General features: G+C 52.0%; 1 protein-coding gene across 1 annotated transcript in view; it reads left to right on the top strand.

Moving 5' to 3' along the window:
• CARMIL2 (capping protein regulator and myosin 1 linker 2) overlaps window positions 1–18,351 on the top strand; it is a 131,178-nt gene that overhangs the window by 62,081 nt on the left and 50,746 nt on the right. Inside the window, exons 20-24 of the mRNA XM_074968329.1 lie at window positions 293–350; window positions 4,205–4,377; window positions 13,626–13,694; window positions 17,270–17,363; window positions 17,455–17,550. Coding sequence (XP_074824430.1) covers window positions 293–350; window positions 4,205–4,377; window positions 13,626–13,694; window positions 17,270–17,363; window positions 17,455–17,550 — 490 coding nt within the window. The remainder of the gene's footprint in view (window positions 1–292; window positions 351–4,204; window positions 4,378–13,625; window positions 13,695–17,269; window positions 17,364–17,454; window positions 17,551–18,351) is intronic.

The raw sequence follows: 18,351 nt of genomic DNA, 5'->3' as shown, positions 1-18,351 counted from the left end.
AGGGACACTGCAGTGTGGTCACCCCCTCTTAGGCCAGCCAACAGGGAGGTGTAATTGAATATCTCTGAGAATGTTGCGGCCTCTCGGGAAAGTGCTCATTGCCACAGGCTGACTGCAACTAGGGAAAGGCTGGTGGCTTGCAGGAGAGAGGGAGGTGCATAGGTGAGCCGTGCGGTCAGAGTAATGTCCAGCCGCAGTGGAACACTTCCCAGCTTGGTGCTGACTTGAGCCCACGTCAGGCTCTGCTGTGCGATGGGGAAACACAGATAACCCCTCTGTATCTCCTCCGCAGGGACAATCTGGCCGACGTTCTCCACCGGATTGTTCAGCTCACGCAGGAAGACGACTGCGTAAGTGCTTGCTGCGGTGCCTGCCCGGAGCCCCATAACTGAATCATTCGCGCCGTTTCCTCTGAATTATTACTATTCATTTCAGAATCCCCAGGCCAGCTGTGAGACAACTGGCCATTTTGTGTTTCAGTTCAGATGCAGAACGTGGGGGAGTTGCTGTCTCTCTCTTCCATGGAGTCTCTCCCTCTGTGGTTGGTGTTAATCTGAAGGGAATGGTTGGACTGAGAAATAAATGCTTTTCTCTCTGTGTTTGGGAGAATATAGGAAAGGAATCAACAGCTGAGGGAGCAGGAAAGATGTGTGTTGTACGTAGGGGGATGGATAACAGCCCAGAACAAAGCCCCTCTGCCATGTACATTGGTCAAACTGGACAGTCTCTATGTAAAAGAATAAATGGACACAAATCAGATGTCAAGAATTATAACATTCATAAACCAGTCGGAGAACACTTCAATCTCTCTGGTCACTTGATTATAGACCTAAAAGTCGCAATATTACAACAAAAAGACTTCAAAAACAGACTCCAACGAGAGACTGCTGAATTGCAATTAATTTGCAAACTGGATACAATTAACTTAGGCTTGAATAGAGACTGGGAGTGGATGGGTCATTACACAAAGTAAAACTATTTCCCCATGTTTATCCACCGTGCCCCCCCCCCCCCCCCGCCTCGGAGGAGAGGGCTAGGATACAGAGGGCCCTAGACAAATTAGAGGATTGGGCCAAAAGAAATCTGATGAGGTTCAACAAGGACAAGTGCAGAGTCCTGCACTTAGGATGGAAGAACCCCATGCACCGCTACAGACTAGGGACCGAATGGCTCGGCAGCAGTTCTGCAGAAAAGTACCTAGGGGTTACAGTGGACGAGAAGCTGGATGAGAGTCAACAGTGTGCCCTTGTTGCCAAGAAGGCCAATGGCATTTTGGGATGTATAAGTAGGGGCATTGCCAGCAGATCGAGGGACATGATCGTTCCCCTCTATTCGACATTGCTGAGGCCTCATCTGGAGTACTGTGTCCAGTTTTGGGCCCCACACTACAAGAAGGATGTGGAAAAATTGGAAAGAGTCCAGCGGAGGGCAACAAAAATGATGAGGGGACTGGAGCACATGACTTATGAGGAGAGGCTGAGGGAACTCGAATTGTTTAGTCTGTGGAAGAGAAGAATGAAGGGGGATTTGATAGCTGCTTTCAACTACCTGAAAGGGGGTTCCAAAGAGGATGGCTCTAGACTGTTCTCAGTGGTAGCTGATGACAGAACAAGGAGTAATGGTCTCAAGTTGCAGTGGGGGAGGTTTAGGTTGGATATTAGGAAAAACTTTTTCACTAGGAGGGTGGTGAAACAGTGAAATGCGTTACCTAGGGAGGTGGTGGAATCTCCTTCCTTAGATATTTTTAAGGTCAGGCTTGACAAAGCCCTGGCTGGGATGATTTAGTTGGGGATTGGTCCTGCTTTGAGCAGGGGGTTGGACTAGATGACCTCCTGAGGTCCCTTCCAACCCTGATATTCTATGATTATCACTACAAAAGGTTTTCTCCCCACCCCCCGCTCTCCTGCTGGTAATAGCTCACCTTACCTGATCACTCTGGTTACAGAGTGTATGGTAACACCCATTGTTTCATGTTCTCTGTGTATATAAATCTCCCCACTGTATTTTCCACTACATGCATCCGATGAAGTGAGCTGTAGCTCACGGAAGCTTATGCTCAAATAAATGTGTTAGTCTCTAAGGTGCCACAAGTCCTCCTTTTCTTTTTGCGAATACAGACTAACACGGCTGCTACTCTGAAACTGGGCTTCTGAAAATGTCACCTGTTTGGAAGGGCCTAGTCTTTTTAGGACCTCTTCTCAGGGCATTGAAAAGGCAATGAAGATTCATCTAGGCCAGGCAGAGGCCAAACCCTTGTGTCAGTGTTACTGACACTGCAGCAACCTTGACTCTGCTGCTTGTGGAGGCGGAGTTATTAATTCCGCATAGCAGAGCAGTTACGTCTGCAGGAGCAAAATTTAAATGTAGACTAGGGTTGCCATCTTTCTAATGGCTGGGAACTGAATTCCCAAGGTTCTTCCCTGTGCTCCGCCTCTTCCCCGAAGGCCCCACCCCATCACTCGCTCCTCTCCCCCGTCACTCGCTGGATCCTCTCAAGGAGCCTTCCTGCAGGTAGGAGGCAGCCCCAGCTGAGCAGAGGCGGATGCAGGTTAATGACCTGGTGCCTCCCCCAACCCCGCCATAACTGGACTTTTGATTCAGGTGCAAATTAGCGTCGAAAACTGGGCACCTGGCAATCCTAAATGGCACCCGGATGCAGAAGCCAAAACCCGGCCTGTCCGGGTATAACCCGGACAGGTGGCAATGCTAGTGTAGACGTAACCTGCCCTGTGACACTCTCACTCTGTAGTTAGCCCAGCCTCAGCTGCTTAGATTTCATTTCACTTTTGTTACTCCTCCTTGTCAGCCTGCTAGTCCTCCGGGTATCCATAGCGTCTTCCAGGGAATAGAGGCTAGGCCAGACCTGAATTTCTAATGTGAAGAAACCCCTTTCAGGCCTATCCCCTGTGAAAGAGACACAAAAGGGGCAAGGGCACTGATGTTATTTAATCTTTGCAGGTCTCCTTTAAAGGAGAAAACCCACTGGTGCATTACAGAATTCCTGCCACAGGCGGAAAAGGTCTGTGCAGCCCAAATCCCATTAAACAGGCCTTTCCTGTTCATGTGATTACCAGGCTGTTAGTAGGTAAACGACAGCTTTATCCTCTCGGATTGCCCCCTCCTCCTGCCGAGGTACAGCGGGATCGAGAGGCCAGGAGTGGCTCAGACCTGCCCTGTGTTGTTGTCTTGCTTTCCTCCCCCTGGCTCTTGCTGCTTTTCTGCCTGTGGTAGGGCCAAATGATGTCTGTCTGTCTGTCCGTCTATACTTGTCTGGCCCCCATCACAGGAGTATCTGAGTGCCTCACAATCAGGAGTGGGTTCACCCTCGCTGTACTCTGGGGAAACAGGGCATGTCTAGTGCCCCACAATACAGATGGGAACCTGAGGCACAGAGAGGCTAAGTGACTCACCCAGGGTCACACATGAGTCAGTGGCAGAGCAGGGCTTACTTCACCATCCTTTCCCCTGGCACAGGGACACTGGAACAGGGAAGAGGGCACACAAATTCCCCTCTCCCTGCCCCTCGGTGTCTTTGTCCAAGGGCAGCTCTGCTTTGGCTTTGTCCATTCCCCAAGCATAGAGAACGCTGGAGCTCCTGAGCAGAGGGCTCTTGGGCAGGGCAGGGCTACCTGCAGGCCTCTCGCCGGCTCCTGGCCTCATGCAAACCGCTTCCATGTCCCACCCCATTTGATCTATGAGCCTTGGCGTGGCCCTAGCTTTGTATTCATTAGCTTGTCCCCTGCACTGACTGGCTGCCAAGGACTGCAGGCCAACACAGCTAGAGCACAGCACACGGACCCAGCCCAGAGAGGGCAAAGAGCTCGTGAGCCACACAGGGCACTCTGGGGGGCAGGGATTTCCCAGCTGGTCCCATTATGCAGGTGGCCCAGTCTGTGTAGTTAGACGCGGGGGAGGGCAATCTGCTTCCTGGTAAAAAGAAAAGGAGGACTTGTGGCACTTTAGAGACTAACACATTTATTTGAGCATAAGCTTTCGTGAGCTACAGCTCACTTCATCGGATGCAGCTCACGAAAGCTTATGCTCAAATAAATTTGTTAGTCTCTAAGGTGCCACAAGTCCTCCTTTTCTTTCTGCGGATACAGACTAACACGGCTGCTACTCTGAAACCTGCTTCCTGGTAGAGCCCTAGGGCCCCTGCAGCACCAGCACCTGATCATTTCTCCCTCTGGCATTTGTCTTCCAGCCTCTTCAGTCCCTGTCCGTGGCCGAATCGCGACTGAAATTGGGAACCAACGTCCTGCTGAATGCGCTGGGCAGTAACACCAGCCTCAGCACGCTAGACATCAGTGGGAACACCATTGGCGACACTGGAGCCAAGATGCTGGCCAAAGCCTTGCAGATCAATACACAACTCAGGTAATGCGTGTGAGTGTGCACGCGCGTGTGCAAGAGAGAGGCAGGCAGGCGGATGCTGGTAAGTGCTGAGTCTCAGCACAGCATGCCGGCTCTTGTGGGGCGCTGCCGGGCAGCGTTTCCAGAGGAGAGGGGAGGCGTCTGCCTCAGGGGTTTTGCTGAGCAGGAGGAAGGTGCTGTGTAAAGGCCCTAGGAATGCGCGGGGCTTCCATTGAATAGGGCAGGTGGCTGGAGAAATTTCTACCACTTGTTTAATGAAAACATACTGAGACTGATCCTTCATGGCAGATCCTGTCTCCTCCCCGACCCCCACCCTGCCTCGTACCCACCCTCTCCTCCCAGCACTGCCTTCCCAGTAAGCTCTCCTAGTTCTCATATGCTCCTTGGCTTTGTTTTCACCTCTCAGAGCTGCTCACCTGTCCACGTGGGCCACTTGGCCTCTCTGTCCCCCCGCATGGCTGTCCTGTGAGCTGGGCACTCCCTGGCTCTGAGCCATTGGCACCTCAGCTGCACTGGGACGTCTGCTACCCGCAGTGCCTCAAAGTGAGCTGTGACATGTGATTGACATGACGTCCCCCCACCCATCTCTTCTTCACCCCCTTCAATTCCTCCCACCCTCCAGTGTACTCTCCCCTCCCCTCCCACTGCCCCAGCCCCACTCCCCTGAGGATCCCTATAGCCCCTGTCTGGTCACTGCATCTGTCTCATCTCCATCTGTGGTGCTCATCCAGTGCCCTTCACTGTAGTATCTGTGCAGCCTGTAATAGATTTATTCCCCTGCACCCCGGTGCTTTTACCCTCCGAGATAATGGAGAACCGAGGCCTAGAGAAGTTAAGTGACATGCGCAGGGTCACTCGGGATGTTTGAGGTGGACCAGGAATTGAACCTGGATAGCTCACAGCTGCTCTACCCCCTGGGCCATCCTTTCCCTCTCAGTTTCAGCCCTGCAAAGCATTCTCGCTCTCCTATTGTGAACAGCTACATGATGTCTTCTGTATGCACATCAATCCTGTGGGGTGTGGGTCTGATCCGGCTGCCCAGGAAGCACCTGTGAATGCTGCTCTGGGGGCAGGTTTACATGTTTGTAACCATCAGCTGGTGTTAAGAGGGTGTGCTGAGCCCCCTGGTCTATGCCCATTTAGATGGACCGTTTGTACGTGCTCATGCAATACAAGCTGATTATTGGCGACGTACTCCAGAGGAATGAAGGACCGAGTAAAGGAAATGCCTGGATTATATAATGGCTAAGCCTCCATGCCAGGCGTATGGCAGATCAGCCTTCTGGTACTCTGCAATTCAATGTCAAGCCAAGTGCCTGTCAGGGCTGATTACTCCATTACCTGGCAGCGCTCTGCACCCTCAGCGTCACAGTGCGGATGAGGCTCTTCGCTGCAAGCTTCAGCAACGTATTCAAGAAGGAAAAACCAGGGCTGTGTATCCCGGGCTTGCAGGTGCAGGAAGGAAGCTGCACTGCCCTTGTCCCTCTCCAGCACTGGCCGTGCAGTGATCTACGGTGGCTGGCAGGGAGGGCATGGCCAGCTGGGCTGGGAGGGGAAAGGGGCACTCACTCTCCCTTCTTGGGGTAGTGGTAACACCCGCTCTAGGGCTTCCCTCACTGCAGAGGAGGCTTGGGGCCAGCCACAGTAGATCACTGCACGGCCAGTGCTGGAGAGGGACAAGGACAGTGCCTGGCTGATGGGGAGCCTGTGGCTCTGCACTGCCATTTCCACAGATCTTTGACTTGCACGAAGAGTCCGGCCACGTCCCTCCCTGCATCTTCAGGGGGCGTCACATTGACTATATCGCTCTCCCAGCCGCCCAACTGTTCCTCACCTGTACCAGGGGAGTCTGTGACCCCCAATGCCTAATGGGGAGTCAGTGCATGCCCCAGCAATGCCACGGCTTCCTTCCTGCACCTGCAAGCCCGGGATACACAGCCCTGGTTTTCTCTTCTTGGAGACGTTGCTGAAGCTTGCAGGGAAGAGCCTCATCCACACTGTGATGCTGAGGGTGCAGAGCGCTGCCAGGTAATGGAGGAATCAGCAGGGCTGGCCTTACCATGAGGTGAACTGAGGCGGCTGCCTCAGGTGCCAGACTGGGCGGCGGGGGGCGCCACGAGGACCCAGAGTGTAGAAAATGGTGTCTGCTGCTGGTGCATCTGTATCCTCTCCGCTCGAGATGCACAGAGATGGGGGAGTGCTGGGCTGGAGGGAGGAGGGCACAAGAGACAGAACAGGCAGGCAGGAGAAAAGGGGAGAGGGAATAACAGAAAGCAGCAGGAGCTGCAGGGAGAGAGAGGAGGAGGAGACTCTTATGTACCTCTCTAGCCCCCCAGGAGCCTGGACTGATTAACCCCAGCTTCTCAGGGAGCTTCCTGTGTCCTGCTGCTTCCCTGAACCCACTTGAGGAGAGCAGGCCGTCAACTGGAGTAGTAGGAGCCAGTTAGGCCCTAAGACGCTGATCTCTTCCCTCACTCAGACCCTGCTACCAGCCTGCTTATTTCTCCCCTTCAACTGAGTGTTGAGAGCCACTCTAGCTGGCACAGAACAGCAGCCATGAGTGAAAGAAGAAAACGCCCCCCTGGGGCAGCATTCAGAAAAAGAAAGAAAGCAAAGGAAGCTTTTCTATCTAAGCAGGAAGGAGCTCTCCCGAGATACATAGACACAAATGTTCACGGTGAGCCTTCCGGCCCCAGTGAGGATGTGAGTGGTGAGGAGATGCCCAATCTTCCAGTTAGTCAGAGTGCAGGTGACCTGGCAGCTGCTGCAGCATCCATATCTCCATCTCAAGTGGATGTAGCCATGCACAGTCCTGAAGAAAAGTGTAGATCAGAGAAGAGTGTGGTGGAGGCGCAAGAAACAGCTGCTGCTGAGTATAGTTCCTTGAATCCAGAGGATCCAGGACTGTGGACCCGCTTGAGCAGTAGCCTGAGGGATTCCTTGTACTGCATGGGCCACAGCAAGTGAAAAACTTCATGTTCCCCAAAGACAATGAAAATAGAAGTTTCCATCCAGCACGTTACTAGCGTGAAATCCCCAATGGTGACAAAGTGGAGAGGCCATGGCTTATGTACTCAAAACCCAGGATGCTATATACTGGTTTTGTTGCAAACTCTTCCAGTCTAATGTTCCAGCCGCATTGGGTTCTACAGGAACAAAGGGCTGGAAAAATCTGGCTAGAAATCTGGCATGCCATGAGAAGACAGCAAATCACCAGAGAGCATTCCACAGGTGGAAAGAGCTGGAGATGAGACTAAGGTTAAAGGCCACCATGGGTGATCAGCATCAAGAGAAGATTGCGTCAGTCTCTTTACTGGCAAAATGTTCTGAAAAGGCTCATTGCCGTTGTGACAATGCTTGCAGCCCAAAACCTAGCCCTGCGTGGCACTGCAGATCAGCTGTATGTGCCAAACAATGGAAACTTCCTGAAAATTGTGAAGCTGATGGCTGAGTTTGATGCTGTTCTCCAGGAGCATCTAAGAAGAGTCAACACCCAAGTAGTGGTACACACACCACTACCTTGGAAAAACAATTCAAAATGAGATCATACAGTTACTGGCAACAAAAGTCAAACAGAAGATTGTGGCAGATCTGAAGCCAGCAAGATATTACTCTGTTATTCTGGACGGCCCACCTGACATCAGCCATACGGAACAAATGACTTTAATGGTGCATTTTGTAACAACAACAGAACCTAGTGAAAATGTCCCGGCAGTGGTGACTGTCAGAGTATTTTCTAGAATTTATTGACGTTGATGATACCACAGGAGCTGGTATGACAAATGTGCTTCTTAAGAAGCTGGAAGATACGGGAATTGCAATAGCTGACAGGAGAGGTCAGGGCTACGATAATGGTGCCAACATGAGAGGAAAAAACAGGAGTGCAGACACGGATCCGAGAGTTAAACCCTCAAGCTTTTTTTTGTCCCATGCAGTTCTATTCATTGAACTTGGTGGTCAGTGATGCAGCATCAGCTTCTAGAGAACATCTGGGAACATCCTCCCTGACACTGAAACCACTGAGTGCCACACAATGGGAAAGTCGAGTGGAGGCGATAAAGCCTATCAAACACCAAATTGGGAAGATAGATGATGCCACAGTTGCCATTATGGAGGACAATGCTATGACAGGAACTGTTCGTGGGAGAACAGTGGCAGAGGGAAATGGAATCACCAGAAACATACATCACTTCACATTTCTGTGTGGCTTAGTGCTGTGGCATGACAGACTGTTTGAAATAAATGTTGTAAGCAAGAGACTCCAAGGTGCTGACCTTGATCTATCTGGAGCAATGGAACAACTGGACAAAGCAAAGTCAGACCGACCGTCGTACCGGTCAGATGGGGGATTTCAAAACGCTCTGAAGAGTGCGCAGAAGTTGGCAGAGGAACTCCACACTGAAGCAATTTTCCCACCCATTCAAGAATACAAGAGTCACCGAAGAAGAAGACATCTTGATTATGGGATTATCCCGTGCCTCATAAGAGACCCCAAACAACATTTCAAAGTTGAATTCTTTAACCAGGTGCTAGATTGTGCAATACAGTCAGCTGAAGAACGTTTCATGCAGCTCAAGGAACACAGCAGTATATTTGGGATGTTGTAGGATATTCCAAAACTCCTCGCTATACCTGAAGAAGACCTACACCAGCAATGCAGGGCACTAGAGACACATGATGACATGCGTGATATTGATGCGAGTGATTTAGGTGATGAACTGAAAGCCCTTTCAAGATACATTTCAGCAGGATCAACTCCAAAGGCTGTTCTGGAATATATGTGCACAAATAAGATGACCACCCTCTTTCCAAATGCTTTTGTTGCTCTGCGCGTACTTCTAACACGTCCTGTAACAGTTGCCAGTGGAGAACGCAGCTTCTCCAAGCTGAAGTTAGGAAAAACACATCTACGCTCCACAATGACACAGGAGAGGCTGGTTGGTCTTGCAACCATCTCAACAGAGCATGAGCTGGCCCAGACTGTGGACCTTCAGCAGGAAGCAGTTCAAATCTTTGCAGCCAAGAAAGCACGGAAAGCCCCACTTTGATTATTCAAACAGATAAAAATGCCAGTGTTTACTGTGCAGACAAGAAAGGTTACGTTTGCTGTTCAGGCGTTTGAAAGTAAAGTGTTACTTAAAATTTTTGAACAAGGCATTTTAAGTTGAGTTCTCCTTTATCGGGGTCTGTAGCAGAGCAGCACCATGAGAGGAGTAGAACAGGAAGAAGGCAGAATTGAGACCTTTCAAAGTTTTGGGCCAGGCGAGGGGGCGTCATTTGAGCTCCCTACCTCCGGTTCCAAAATGTTGTGGGCCGGTCCTGCAGGTGCAGTGTTACTCTCACTGGAGGATGGCTACCAACTTTGGCTCCCCTCTATGCTGCGTGACAGAGGGGAGTGGGCTGGCCAGGTGGTGACAGCCAGCTTTGCTGCCTTCTCTCTGCTGCTTTGGTGCCTATGGGTCACTGGCTCTCTCACTGCAGGGCCACAGGGCTCCAAATCTCCTGTCCAGTGGAGCTGGGAGGTGGAAGAAGTGCCTTTACCCAACAGTGGGGCAGAGATGGGGAGCCTCCCTGATCCGGAGCAGGACCCGTTAGTGATCTCATTGCATTCATTCCTGCATTTCTTCTCTGAGGAGAGCATTGCAAACCTCTGTGGCTGGTCACGTTCTCTAGGCCCGGCAGAGCAACGTGGGAGCTCGGCCTTATGCGTAGATCCCTCATTAGAGTGAGGCAGCTTAATAACCGGCTTCACTAGCCACAGTGCGAGGCTGGGACTGCTGATCCCTATCTAGCTACCAATAGTTCTGTGTGCCCATTTCTGGCTTTCCAGTTCTCTGGCATGCAGCTCACTAGCTGTGCCTCCTGGGTCCCGGCCCCTTGAGCGTTCGCTCCTTGCCCGGCACCGGCTGACAGACATCCCTTGCCGAAGCAATAGGAACGGTGTCCTGAGCTATATAGCCCAGCCTCGGAGGGGTGGAGCTGGGAGACCACAGGCCCTGCAGGCAGGTGGTGGGAGGGGCTAAGTGGCCAGTGGAGAGCCATTTCCCCCCCAGAGGGGTTCTGGGATTAAGCACCTGGCATTCAGCAGCAGAGTGATCTCCCCTGGGGAGCGGGGTCACCTCTCGCTGCTGTTGCAAGATGAAGTTTGCACATCAAAACAAGGCAAACCTGGGGCTGGTGGGTCTCTCTGAGCTCATGTGCCGCGCTGTACGTCACTGTCTTGCCTGCCTCAGGGGTTAGCCCGGCCCCCAGAACAGCTGACAAAAACTCTCCTGGCTGAATCCTGAGCCCCTGGCGAGGGAAGGGAAAGTCACAGCTCCCTCTGTTCAGATCCTTCCCGAGAAGGAAACTCCTGTGGGGTGCCTGGGGGTTACAGGGAAAAGATCCTTCTTCATCCCGTGATGTTCGTCCCCCCGCTCTGAAATCTGCATTGGGAGCCTGTAGCCAGCCCACAGCTAGGGCTGGGCCATTCGCAGACTGGCAGCAAGAGAACTCCGTGGGGTTTAATTCACACCTGTCACTTCAGGCTCTGTGTGGGCGCGCTCTGATTGCAGTTTTTCTGTTTCCATTTTGCTCAAGGCAGTGAAAAATCCCAGCCTCTCAGCCCTGTTCTTTAACCCTCTGGTGCCTGGAGCTTACTCACTGCAGTATTGCCAAAGACTTGTCAAAATCAGGGGTCAGGCCCCCAGAATCACAAGATCGGCTTTAAAATCATGAGATTTTGAACTTGTGGGTTTGGTTTCTTTGGCGCCTGGTGTCCAGGCCTGTAGGAGGCATGCAGGCCGCGTTTCCATGCTTTTCTCCACAACCACCAATGCTAGAGACTTTTTAAAAAAATGTATTTTTAATGCAAGGTGAGATTGTCTATGTAATCGCATGACTCCAGGAGCTGGGGGCTTTAAGAAAGACACCAAAGCTCACAGGATTCATGATGCATCCCACGAATTGGTGACGCTGCTCTTGTGCGATTTGGGCTCTCTTCTCTGCCGTGGGCGATTGGTGAAGCGAACAACCCCAGGCCAGGGATACCTGCTTAGCCCATTGCACATGCCAGCTGAAGGGTCTGAGCTTTCAAAAAGCAGCGACCTGAGTTTGGCTTCACCACTTGTGCAGGGCAGCTCATCCGGCCTGTGATATAGTCCCTTGCTTACTGCTTGTGGCTGAGCTGCGGCAATCGCCACAGAGTCTGCCACAGGGCAGGCCTCCCTGACCCAGCCCCTCCAGCGTGGTGAGTGATCACACCAGAGCCCAACAGGGTCACCTCCTGGGGACATGCTGTATGGGCAGTTGCAGCAGCTGCCTGGCTCTCCAAGCCCTTGGTGAGATCGTGCTGTGCTGCTGGCATGACAGAGAAGATGCATGTTGCCCCTCCTCACTTCTCACTTTCCCGCCTGGCAGGGCAGCAGTGGTGGTTTCAGTGCAGCATCCCTTGCTCCCTGTGTGCATTATCTTTTTACAGCCTCTGCAGGCGACTGGTGGTGGGTTCTCACTGGAAATAGACACAGCAGCCACGCACTGTGGAGCAAAGAGATCTCACTGAGACCCCACTCAGCACCCTGCAGCCAGCATGGATGATAACTCACCAGAAAGTCCCTGAATGGTTTGGGCTGCTCCATTTCCCAGAATCACTCCACTTCTCATTTTGGAGGTACTGGGATACTGCAGGGAGGGGCCAGATAAGTCCCCAGAGAGAGATTTGCCAAAGGGATGGGTGCAGCCAGTCCAATAACACCATTCTAAACCCCAGCCAAAACCCTGCTCTCAGCCCCCCAAAACTTGAGGGCAGTTCAGGTCTTTAGTGTCCCTCATGCTGGAGAAGAGACAGGCCTGTGCTCTGTATAAGGAGAATTCCTCATTGACTCAACCAGCCCCTGGAGTTTTCCAGCTCCCAGACTAACGCAGCCTATGGGCCATACACGATCTCCTTAAACCTTGGCCTGGATTTAGCAGCTCAGGAAGGAGCTGCTCATTACACTAGAGCTGTGGTTCTCAGCCAAGGGTACGCATACCCCTTGGGGTACACAGAGATCATCCAGAGGGTACAGCATCTCATCTAGTGTGACAGGGTCAGGCCAGATGGCTATAGGAGAGTAATAGAAGGCAATATATTAGCCCCAGGCTAAATAGGTCCCTTTTCCCTGGATAAGGTAACAGAGAAGGTTCCAGAACAATCAGGAACCTTCTGGAGACAATTAAGACTGGCTGCAGATGTTCTAATCAGCCTATTAAGAAGCTGCTAGAATCAATTTAGGCAGGCTAATCAGGGCACCTGGGTTTTAAAAAGGAGCTCACTTCAGTTTCTGGTGTGTGTGTGTGTGTGAGGAGCTGGGAGCAAGAGGCACTAGGAGCTGAGAGTGAGAACACGGACTGTTGGAGGACTGAAGTGTACAAGCATTATCAGGCACCAGGAGGAAGGTCCTATGGTGAGAATAAAGAAGGTGTTGGGAGGAGGCCATGGGGAAGTAGCCCAGGGAGTTGTAGCTGTCGCACAGCTGTTCCAGGAGGCACTCTAGACAGCTGCATTGCACAGGGCCCTGGGCTGGAACCCGGAGTAGAGGGCGGACCCAGGTTCCCCCCAAATCCTCCCAACTCCTGGTCAGACACAAGAGGAGTCAACCTGGACTGTGGGTTCAGAAAAACGGCCAAGCTGAGGGCTGCCGTGAAGCTCCAAGGCGAGCAAATCCGCCAATAAGCGCAAGACCCACCAAGGTAGAGGAGGAGCTTTGTCACACTAGATATTTGCCTAGTTTGACAACAGGCGACATAAAAAGCACTAGTGAAATCAGTACAAACTAAAATTTCATACAATGGCTGTTTATACTATACACTGACATGTAAGTACAGTATTTGTATTCCAATCGATTTATAATTATATGGTAACAATAAGAAACTCAGCAATTTGTCAGTAACAGTGTGCTGTGACCCTTTTGTATGTTTATGTCTGATTGTGTAAGCAAGGAGTTTTTAAGTGAGGTGAAACTTGGGGCTACACAAGACAAATCAGCCTGCTGAAAGGTGTATATGGTCTTGAAAGGTTAAGAGCCGTTGGGCTAGAGGATCTGACCCAATCTGTGCAGTGAGCCCCTCTCTCTGGAGTGGGCTGAGCCAATCCCCTGCTAAATGTTGGAGAACTTTGTATCTGGAGTGCAACCTCCTGGCTCAGACAAATCTGTACTTCTAATATGCTGAAAGCAAGTGCCTTGCAAGGGGGAATTGTTCATTGGGGTTCACCCTCTTTCTTCTCTTCCCAGGACAGTAATTTGGGACAGAAACAACACCACGGCCCATGGATTCCTTGATGTTGCCCGTGCTTTGGAAAGGTAGGGACGGTGTAAAGCATGTGCTTTAACTCCTCAGTGACATGCAGATTTCATTGCCTAGCAGGGAGTTCTATGTTGGGACCCTGGGATCATTCACGGGAGGGATTCCCGCTAGCCCCTAACCCTGTGAAACTAGACAGGTGATACTAACAGAACCAGCAGGGTCTAAGTCAGATGCCAGGAGGCTAGAGCATAGGTGGGCTCGCCCTTGGGATGAGGGTCGGCCTGTTGGCTTTTCTACCATTAAGGCAGTGGGGACAGGCTGTATCGAGTGTGTTGCTTCTGGCGAGCAAGGTGCTGGCTGTGGTGGAGTGAAGCCTCGTTAATTGCATGTGGGAAGAGGGTGGGCAGGCAGCTGGTTGGATGCAGGACATGAGCCAGATGCGAGAGGAAACTGAGATGTGCAAGGTGCTGTAGCTAGAAGGCAGGCCTGGGAAGAACCCGTGTAACTGAGTGCTATGCCCCACCCTTCTCTACCATCTTGCAGCCACAGATCTCAGAGTGCTGCTTGACCATTAATGAGCTAAGCTTCAGCGCGTCCCCTGTTTGGCAGACAGGATGATCTGAGGGGCTGAGAGTCCGAGCTCCAGCCCCAGCTGGAATTGCTTCATGGCTATTTTTAGCACCACAGTGCAAGCCTGAATCTGTAGGGCTGTACTCTGAGATTGGCAGCCGTGGGGGTTTTGGCAGTGTAGACGTACCCTACGTGTCCGTGTGGACCTGCTGCTGCTTTGCGCTAGATGCTCTGCAGTGCACTTTGATCTGCCTAGCTTTGAAATGGGCATAGATTAAAGCACACTAGGACATTGTTCATGTGCGAGGCAGCGTGGTCCACACTGACAGCTAGTGTGTGACAGGTTAGCACATGGTGGATTTACCTGCCAGCTTGCCGTGAATTAAGTGTTCATGTGGACAAACCCTGAGGTGCTAGTGACGGTGGAGTGCCTCTATCTTTAGATTTCCCAAGACGAGACACCTTAAAAGGTTCTAATTGAAGGGCCCCACTTTTTAGGGCTGCAAGAGTGTCACAAGCTGGGTGCCCAGTATCACGAGTCACTTGTGAGAATGTGGGCTGATCCGGATGAGGCCTGCAGTCTTGTGCTCCGTGGCTCATGGTGTCAATAACATGTGGCTCTGACACAGTGCGTTTTATCAGTAGCTCTCCCAGCAGCCCTGTGGGCAGGGCACTATTATCCCCATTGCACAGATGGAGAACTCGGGGCTCAGTGACTTGCTGGGGTCACCCTGGCAGTCTGTGATGAGCAGGGACCCTCCGTCTCCCAGGGCCTCAGCTAGTGCGTTACCCACTGGACCAGCCTTCCTGCAAACAATACTGCTGCCCGCATACAGCATGACAGTGAGGCGCCTCCAAAGCTTTACAGAAAAAATGCCCACTTAGACCGTGAAAGGATTTCTTCTCCCACGAGCACTTTGGTTGTGGTACAGAGCTGGGAAGTGATAACACATTGGAGAGTGGGGAGGAAGCAAGATCATACAGGTGCTGGGAATCTGAAGTCCTCTACCTTTTTCCTTTGGATTTCTCTGCCTATTACAGTAGGTTTCAACCTTTTTCATTTACTTCCCCCTAAAAAATTTGGAATGGAGGTGCAGACCCCTCTGGAAATGTTAGACATAGTCTGCAGACCCCTGGGGATCTGCGGATCCCCAGGTTGAAAACCACCGCTCTATTACAATGAATAGCACACACTGGAGATGGGGCGGAAGCTGGATCAGAGATTTCTGATCCAAGCCTGGATCCAAAGTTGTGACCCTAAACCATTTATAACCCAAATGCACACAAAGTTGTGATGCCGTCTCACGGCTTCACAGCATAATGTAGCCGGTGCATCCAATCACAGTCTCTCTTTTACATGGGGGAAAGACACACATAGTCTGGGTTTGCTTCACTTTCCATTTTTGAGCATTGTGTCCGTGCAATAGAAAATTGGCAGCATTGTGGAGATTTAGGAGAGAGTGGGTCTTGCGGCCAGAGGAGATTCAAGGGTGTGTGCCCAGCTCTGACGTTGTCAGGGTTCCTTCCCCACTCTGAACTCTAGGGTACAGATGTGGGAACCTACATGAAAGACCCCTAAGCTTATTTCTACCAGTTTAGGTTAAAAATTCCCCAAGGCACAAAGTCTTAGCCCTTGGATTAAGTAAATGCTGCCACCACCAAGTGATTTAACAAATAATCAGGGAAAGGACCACTTGGAATTCCTATTTCCCCAAAATATCCCCCCAAGCCCTTACACCCCCTTTCCTGGGGAGGCTTGAGAATAAACAAGATGAGCACAAACCAGTCTTGGATTTTTAAGACCCGAAAAACCCAATCAGATTCTTAAACAGAACTTTATTAGAAGAACAAAAAAAGATAAGAGAACAACTCTGTAAGATCCGAATGGAAGATAATCTTACAGGCAGATTCAAAACAGAGAACCCCTCTAGGCAAAACCTTAAGTTATAAAAAGACACAAAACGAGGAATACACATTTCCTCCAGCACAGTAAATTTCACAAGCCAAAACAAAGAAAACCTAACGCATTTTCTAGCTAGATTACTTACTAACTTTACAGGAGTTGGAGGGCTTGCATCCTTGATCTGTTCCCGGCAAAGGTATCACACAGACAGAAAAAAGCCTTTCCCCCGCCTCAGATTTGAAAGTATCTTGTCCCTTCATTGGTCATTTTGGGTCAGGTGCCAGCCAGGTTACCTGAGCTTCTTAACCCTTTACAGGTAAAAGGACTTTGCCTCTGGCCAGGAGGGATTTTCTAGCACTGTATACAGAAAGGTGGTTACCCTTCCCTTTATAGTTATGACAGATGCTGTGTGAACTCAGGTGTGGCGCTGCCCCTCAGATCTAGTCCTGCGAGATGGGGATAAGAATTACACTCCACGGTGAAGACGCTCTCCCACATGCTTCCTGTGAGACCTTTGGCAAATCACTGAACCGTCCCCCTCACAGTCCAGTCTGCCAATAACTTTCTCCCTGCAGGGACGACTAGGAGCTAACCTCCTTGTTGAGAGGCACTCAGACCGCCTGGGGATGGTGGCCATTTGGGTGCCGAGGCCAATAAAATGGGCAAGCCCCCTGAGAGGGAGAAGGGCTCTGAGCTCCTCAGCGGCCAGGTGCTATAGGAGTGCAGTGTGTCGCTGTTGTTTACCCAGGCAATTCTGCAAGACTTCGGAACCAAGTCCGTTTGTTTTCCAGAGGCGAAGTTCACCCTGCGTGGGGCTGCAGCTGAAAGGGGCACAGACGGAGCCATTGTGGGTTGGTGGGGAAATCTCTCTGCCCTTAGTACTGGCCCTTCAGGCTGAAGGTTGCCAAGTGGCCTGTAGGTGTCTGTAACGGTGCTGAGGGCTCTCTGCCTGGTGGGGGATGAATGCAGCAACGACCCCCGTCCCCTGTGGGTGGGATGGCAGTACAAGGTGTCGTGGGGATGCAGTGGGCTCAGAATGGACGGGGGCGGGGTGCCCGCCGGACCCATCCCAGCTCTGTTCTCGTTGTGGAGCTGGGGCACGCACAGCCAAGTCCAGGTTGTTCCAGTGACGCTAACTCCAGCTGTGTCACCCCCCAGGAATTACACCCTGCGGTCCATGCCTTTGCCAATGAGCGACATGACTCAGGCTTATCGGAGCAATCCGGAGAAGACGGAGGAGGCTGTCCACAAGGTAGATCTCTGGGGCCGGCATGGGGTGGGAACTGGTCCTTTCAGCCCAGCCTCCAACCCTTCCTGCTAACTGGGCCTCTTGCCTGCTGCAGATACAGTCTTTCCTGGCAAGGAATCAGATGCGGCGGACCCTGCCTAAGCAAACCTTCCGGCTGCAGCAGGGAATTGTCACCAGCTCCTCGGAACAGGTCAGAAGGATTCCGGGCCAGTCACACCTGCCTGCTTCTCTGTAAGGGGTCGGCCAGAGGGCGTGGGCGTTGTCAGCCAAGGCAATGAGCCGTCAAGTCCAGTACCTGCCCGCGCACTGGACATCTGTGCACATGCAGGGCCTGCTGGAAGCCCACGGCAGTGGTGGAAAGCTTCCCCATGGGCTCCAGCGTGCTTTAGACGCTCTGTGTGCATTTCCTTGCAGTCCCTCCAGTGGCCGGGGCTGAGTGCTGTCCCTGCATGTCTGCCATCCTAGTGGCGGTAGTGAGCACACTCCCTGCTGCAGACTTGCCTGGCTGGGGAGAGTCAGGGACTGGGGTGGGAGGAGGAGGATCGCTGCAGGGTAGGGCGGGGAAAGCGGGCGTGGGAGGTGGCACTAAGGAGGGGTGGGGGAAGAAGGCAGACAGGGCTCTAAGGAAGATCAGGGAAGAAGAAGAGTGGCCCATTGGGAGGGATGGAGGGAAGAGAGTCAGGCCAAGGCTGGGTGAGGCACGAAGCAGGGGAGAGCCTGGATAAGCCAGGCCAGAGGAGGGACAGCATGGTCTGGGAGAACACGGGAAGAATGAGGGATCCCGGCCGGATGAAGAGAGAACTGTGGAATCCCAGGGGTAACTCACGGACAAACCCCGTTGCTGATTCTGAGCTTGCTTCCTGCCCATATGCTGAGGCCCCGGCCTGTCTGATCCCGGTTGGAGGGTCCATAGGCTGTCCCATCCAGGCTCTCGGCATGCATTGCACACTAACAAAGGACCACTCCCAGCCCCGGGGCGAGTGCCATGAAC

This window comes from Natator depressus, chromosome 12, assembly GCF_965152275.1.
Source record: "Natator depressus isolate rNatDep1 chromosome 12, rNatDep2.hap1, whole genome shotgun sequence".
NCBI classification, from domain to species: domain Eukaryota; kingdom Metazoa; phylum Chordata; order Testudines; family Cheloniidae; genus Natator; species Natator depressus.
The sequence above is the reverse complement of the archived record's forward strand: the minus strand, read 5'-3'. Positions and strand labels throughout refer to the sequence as shown.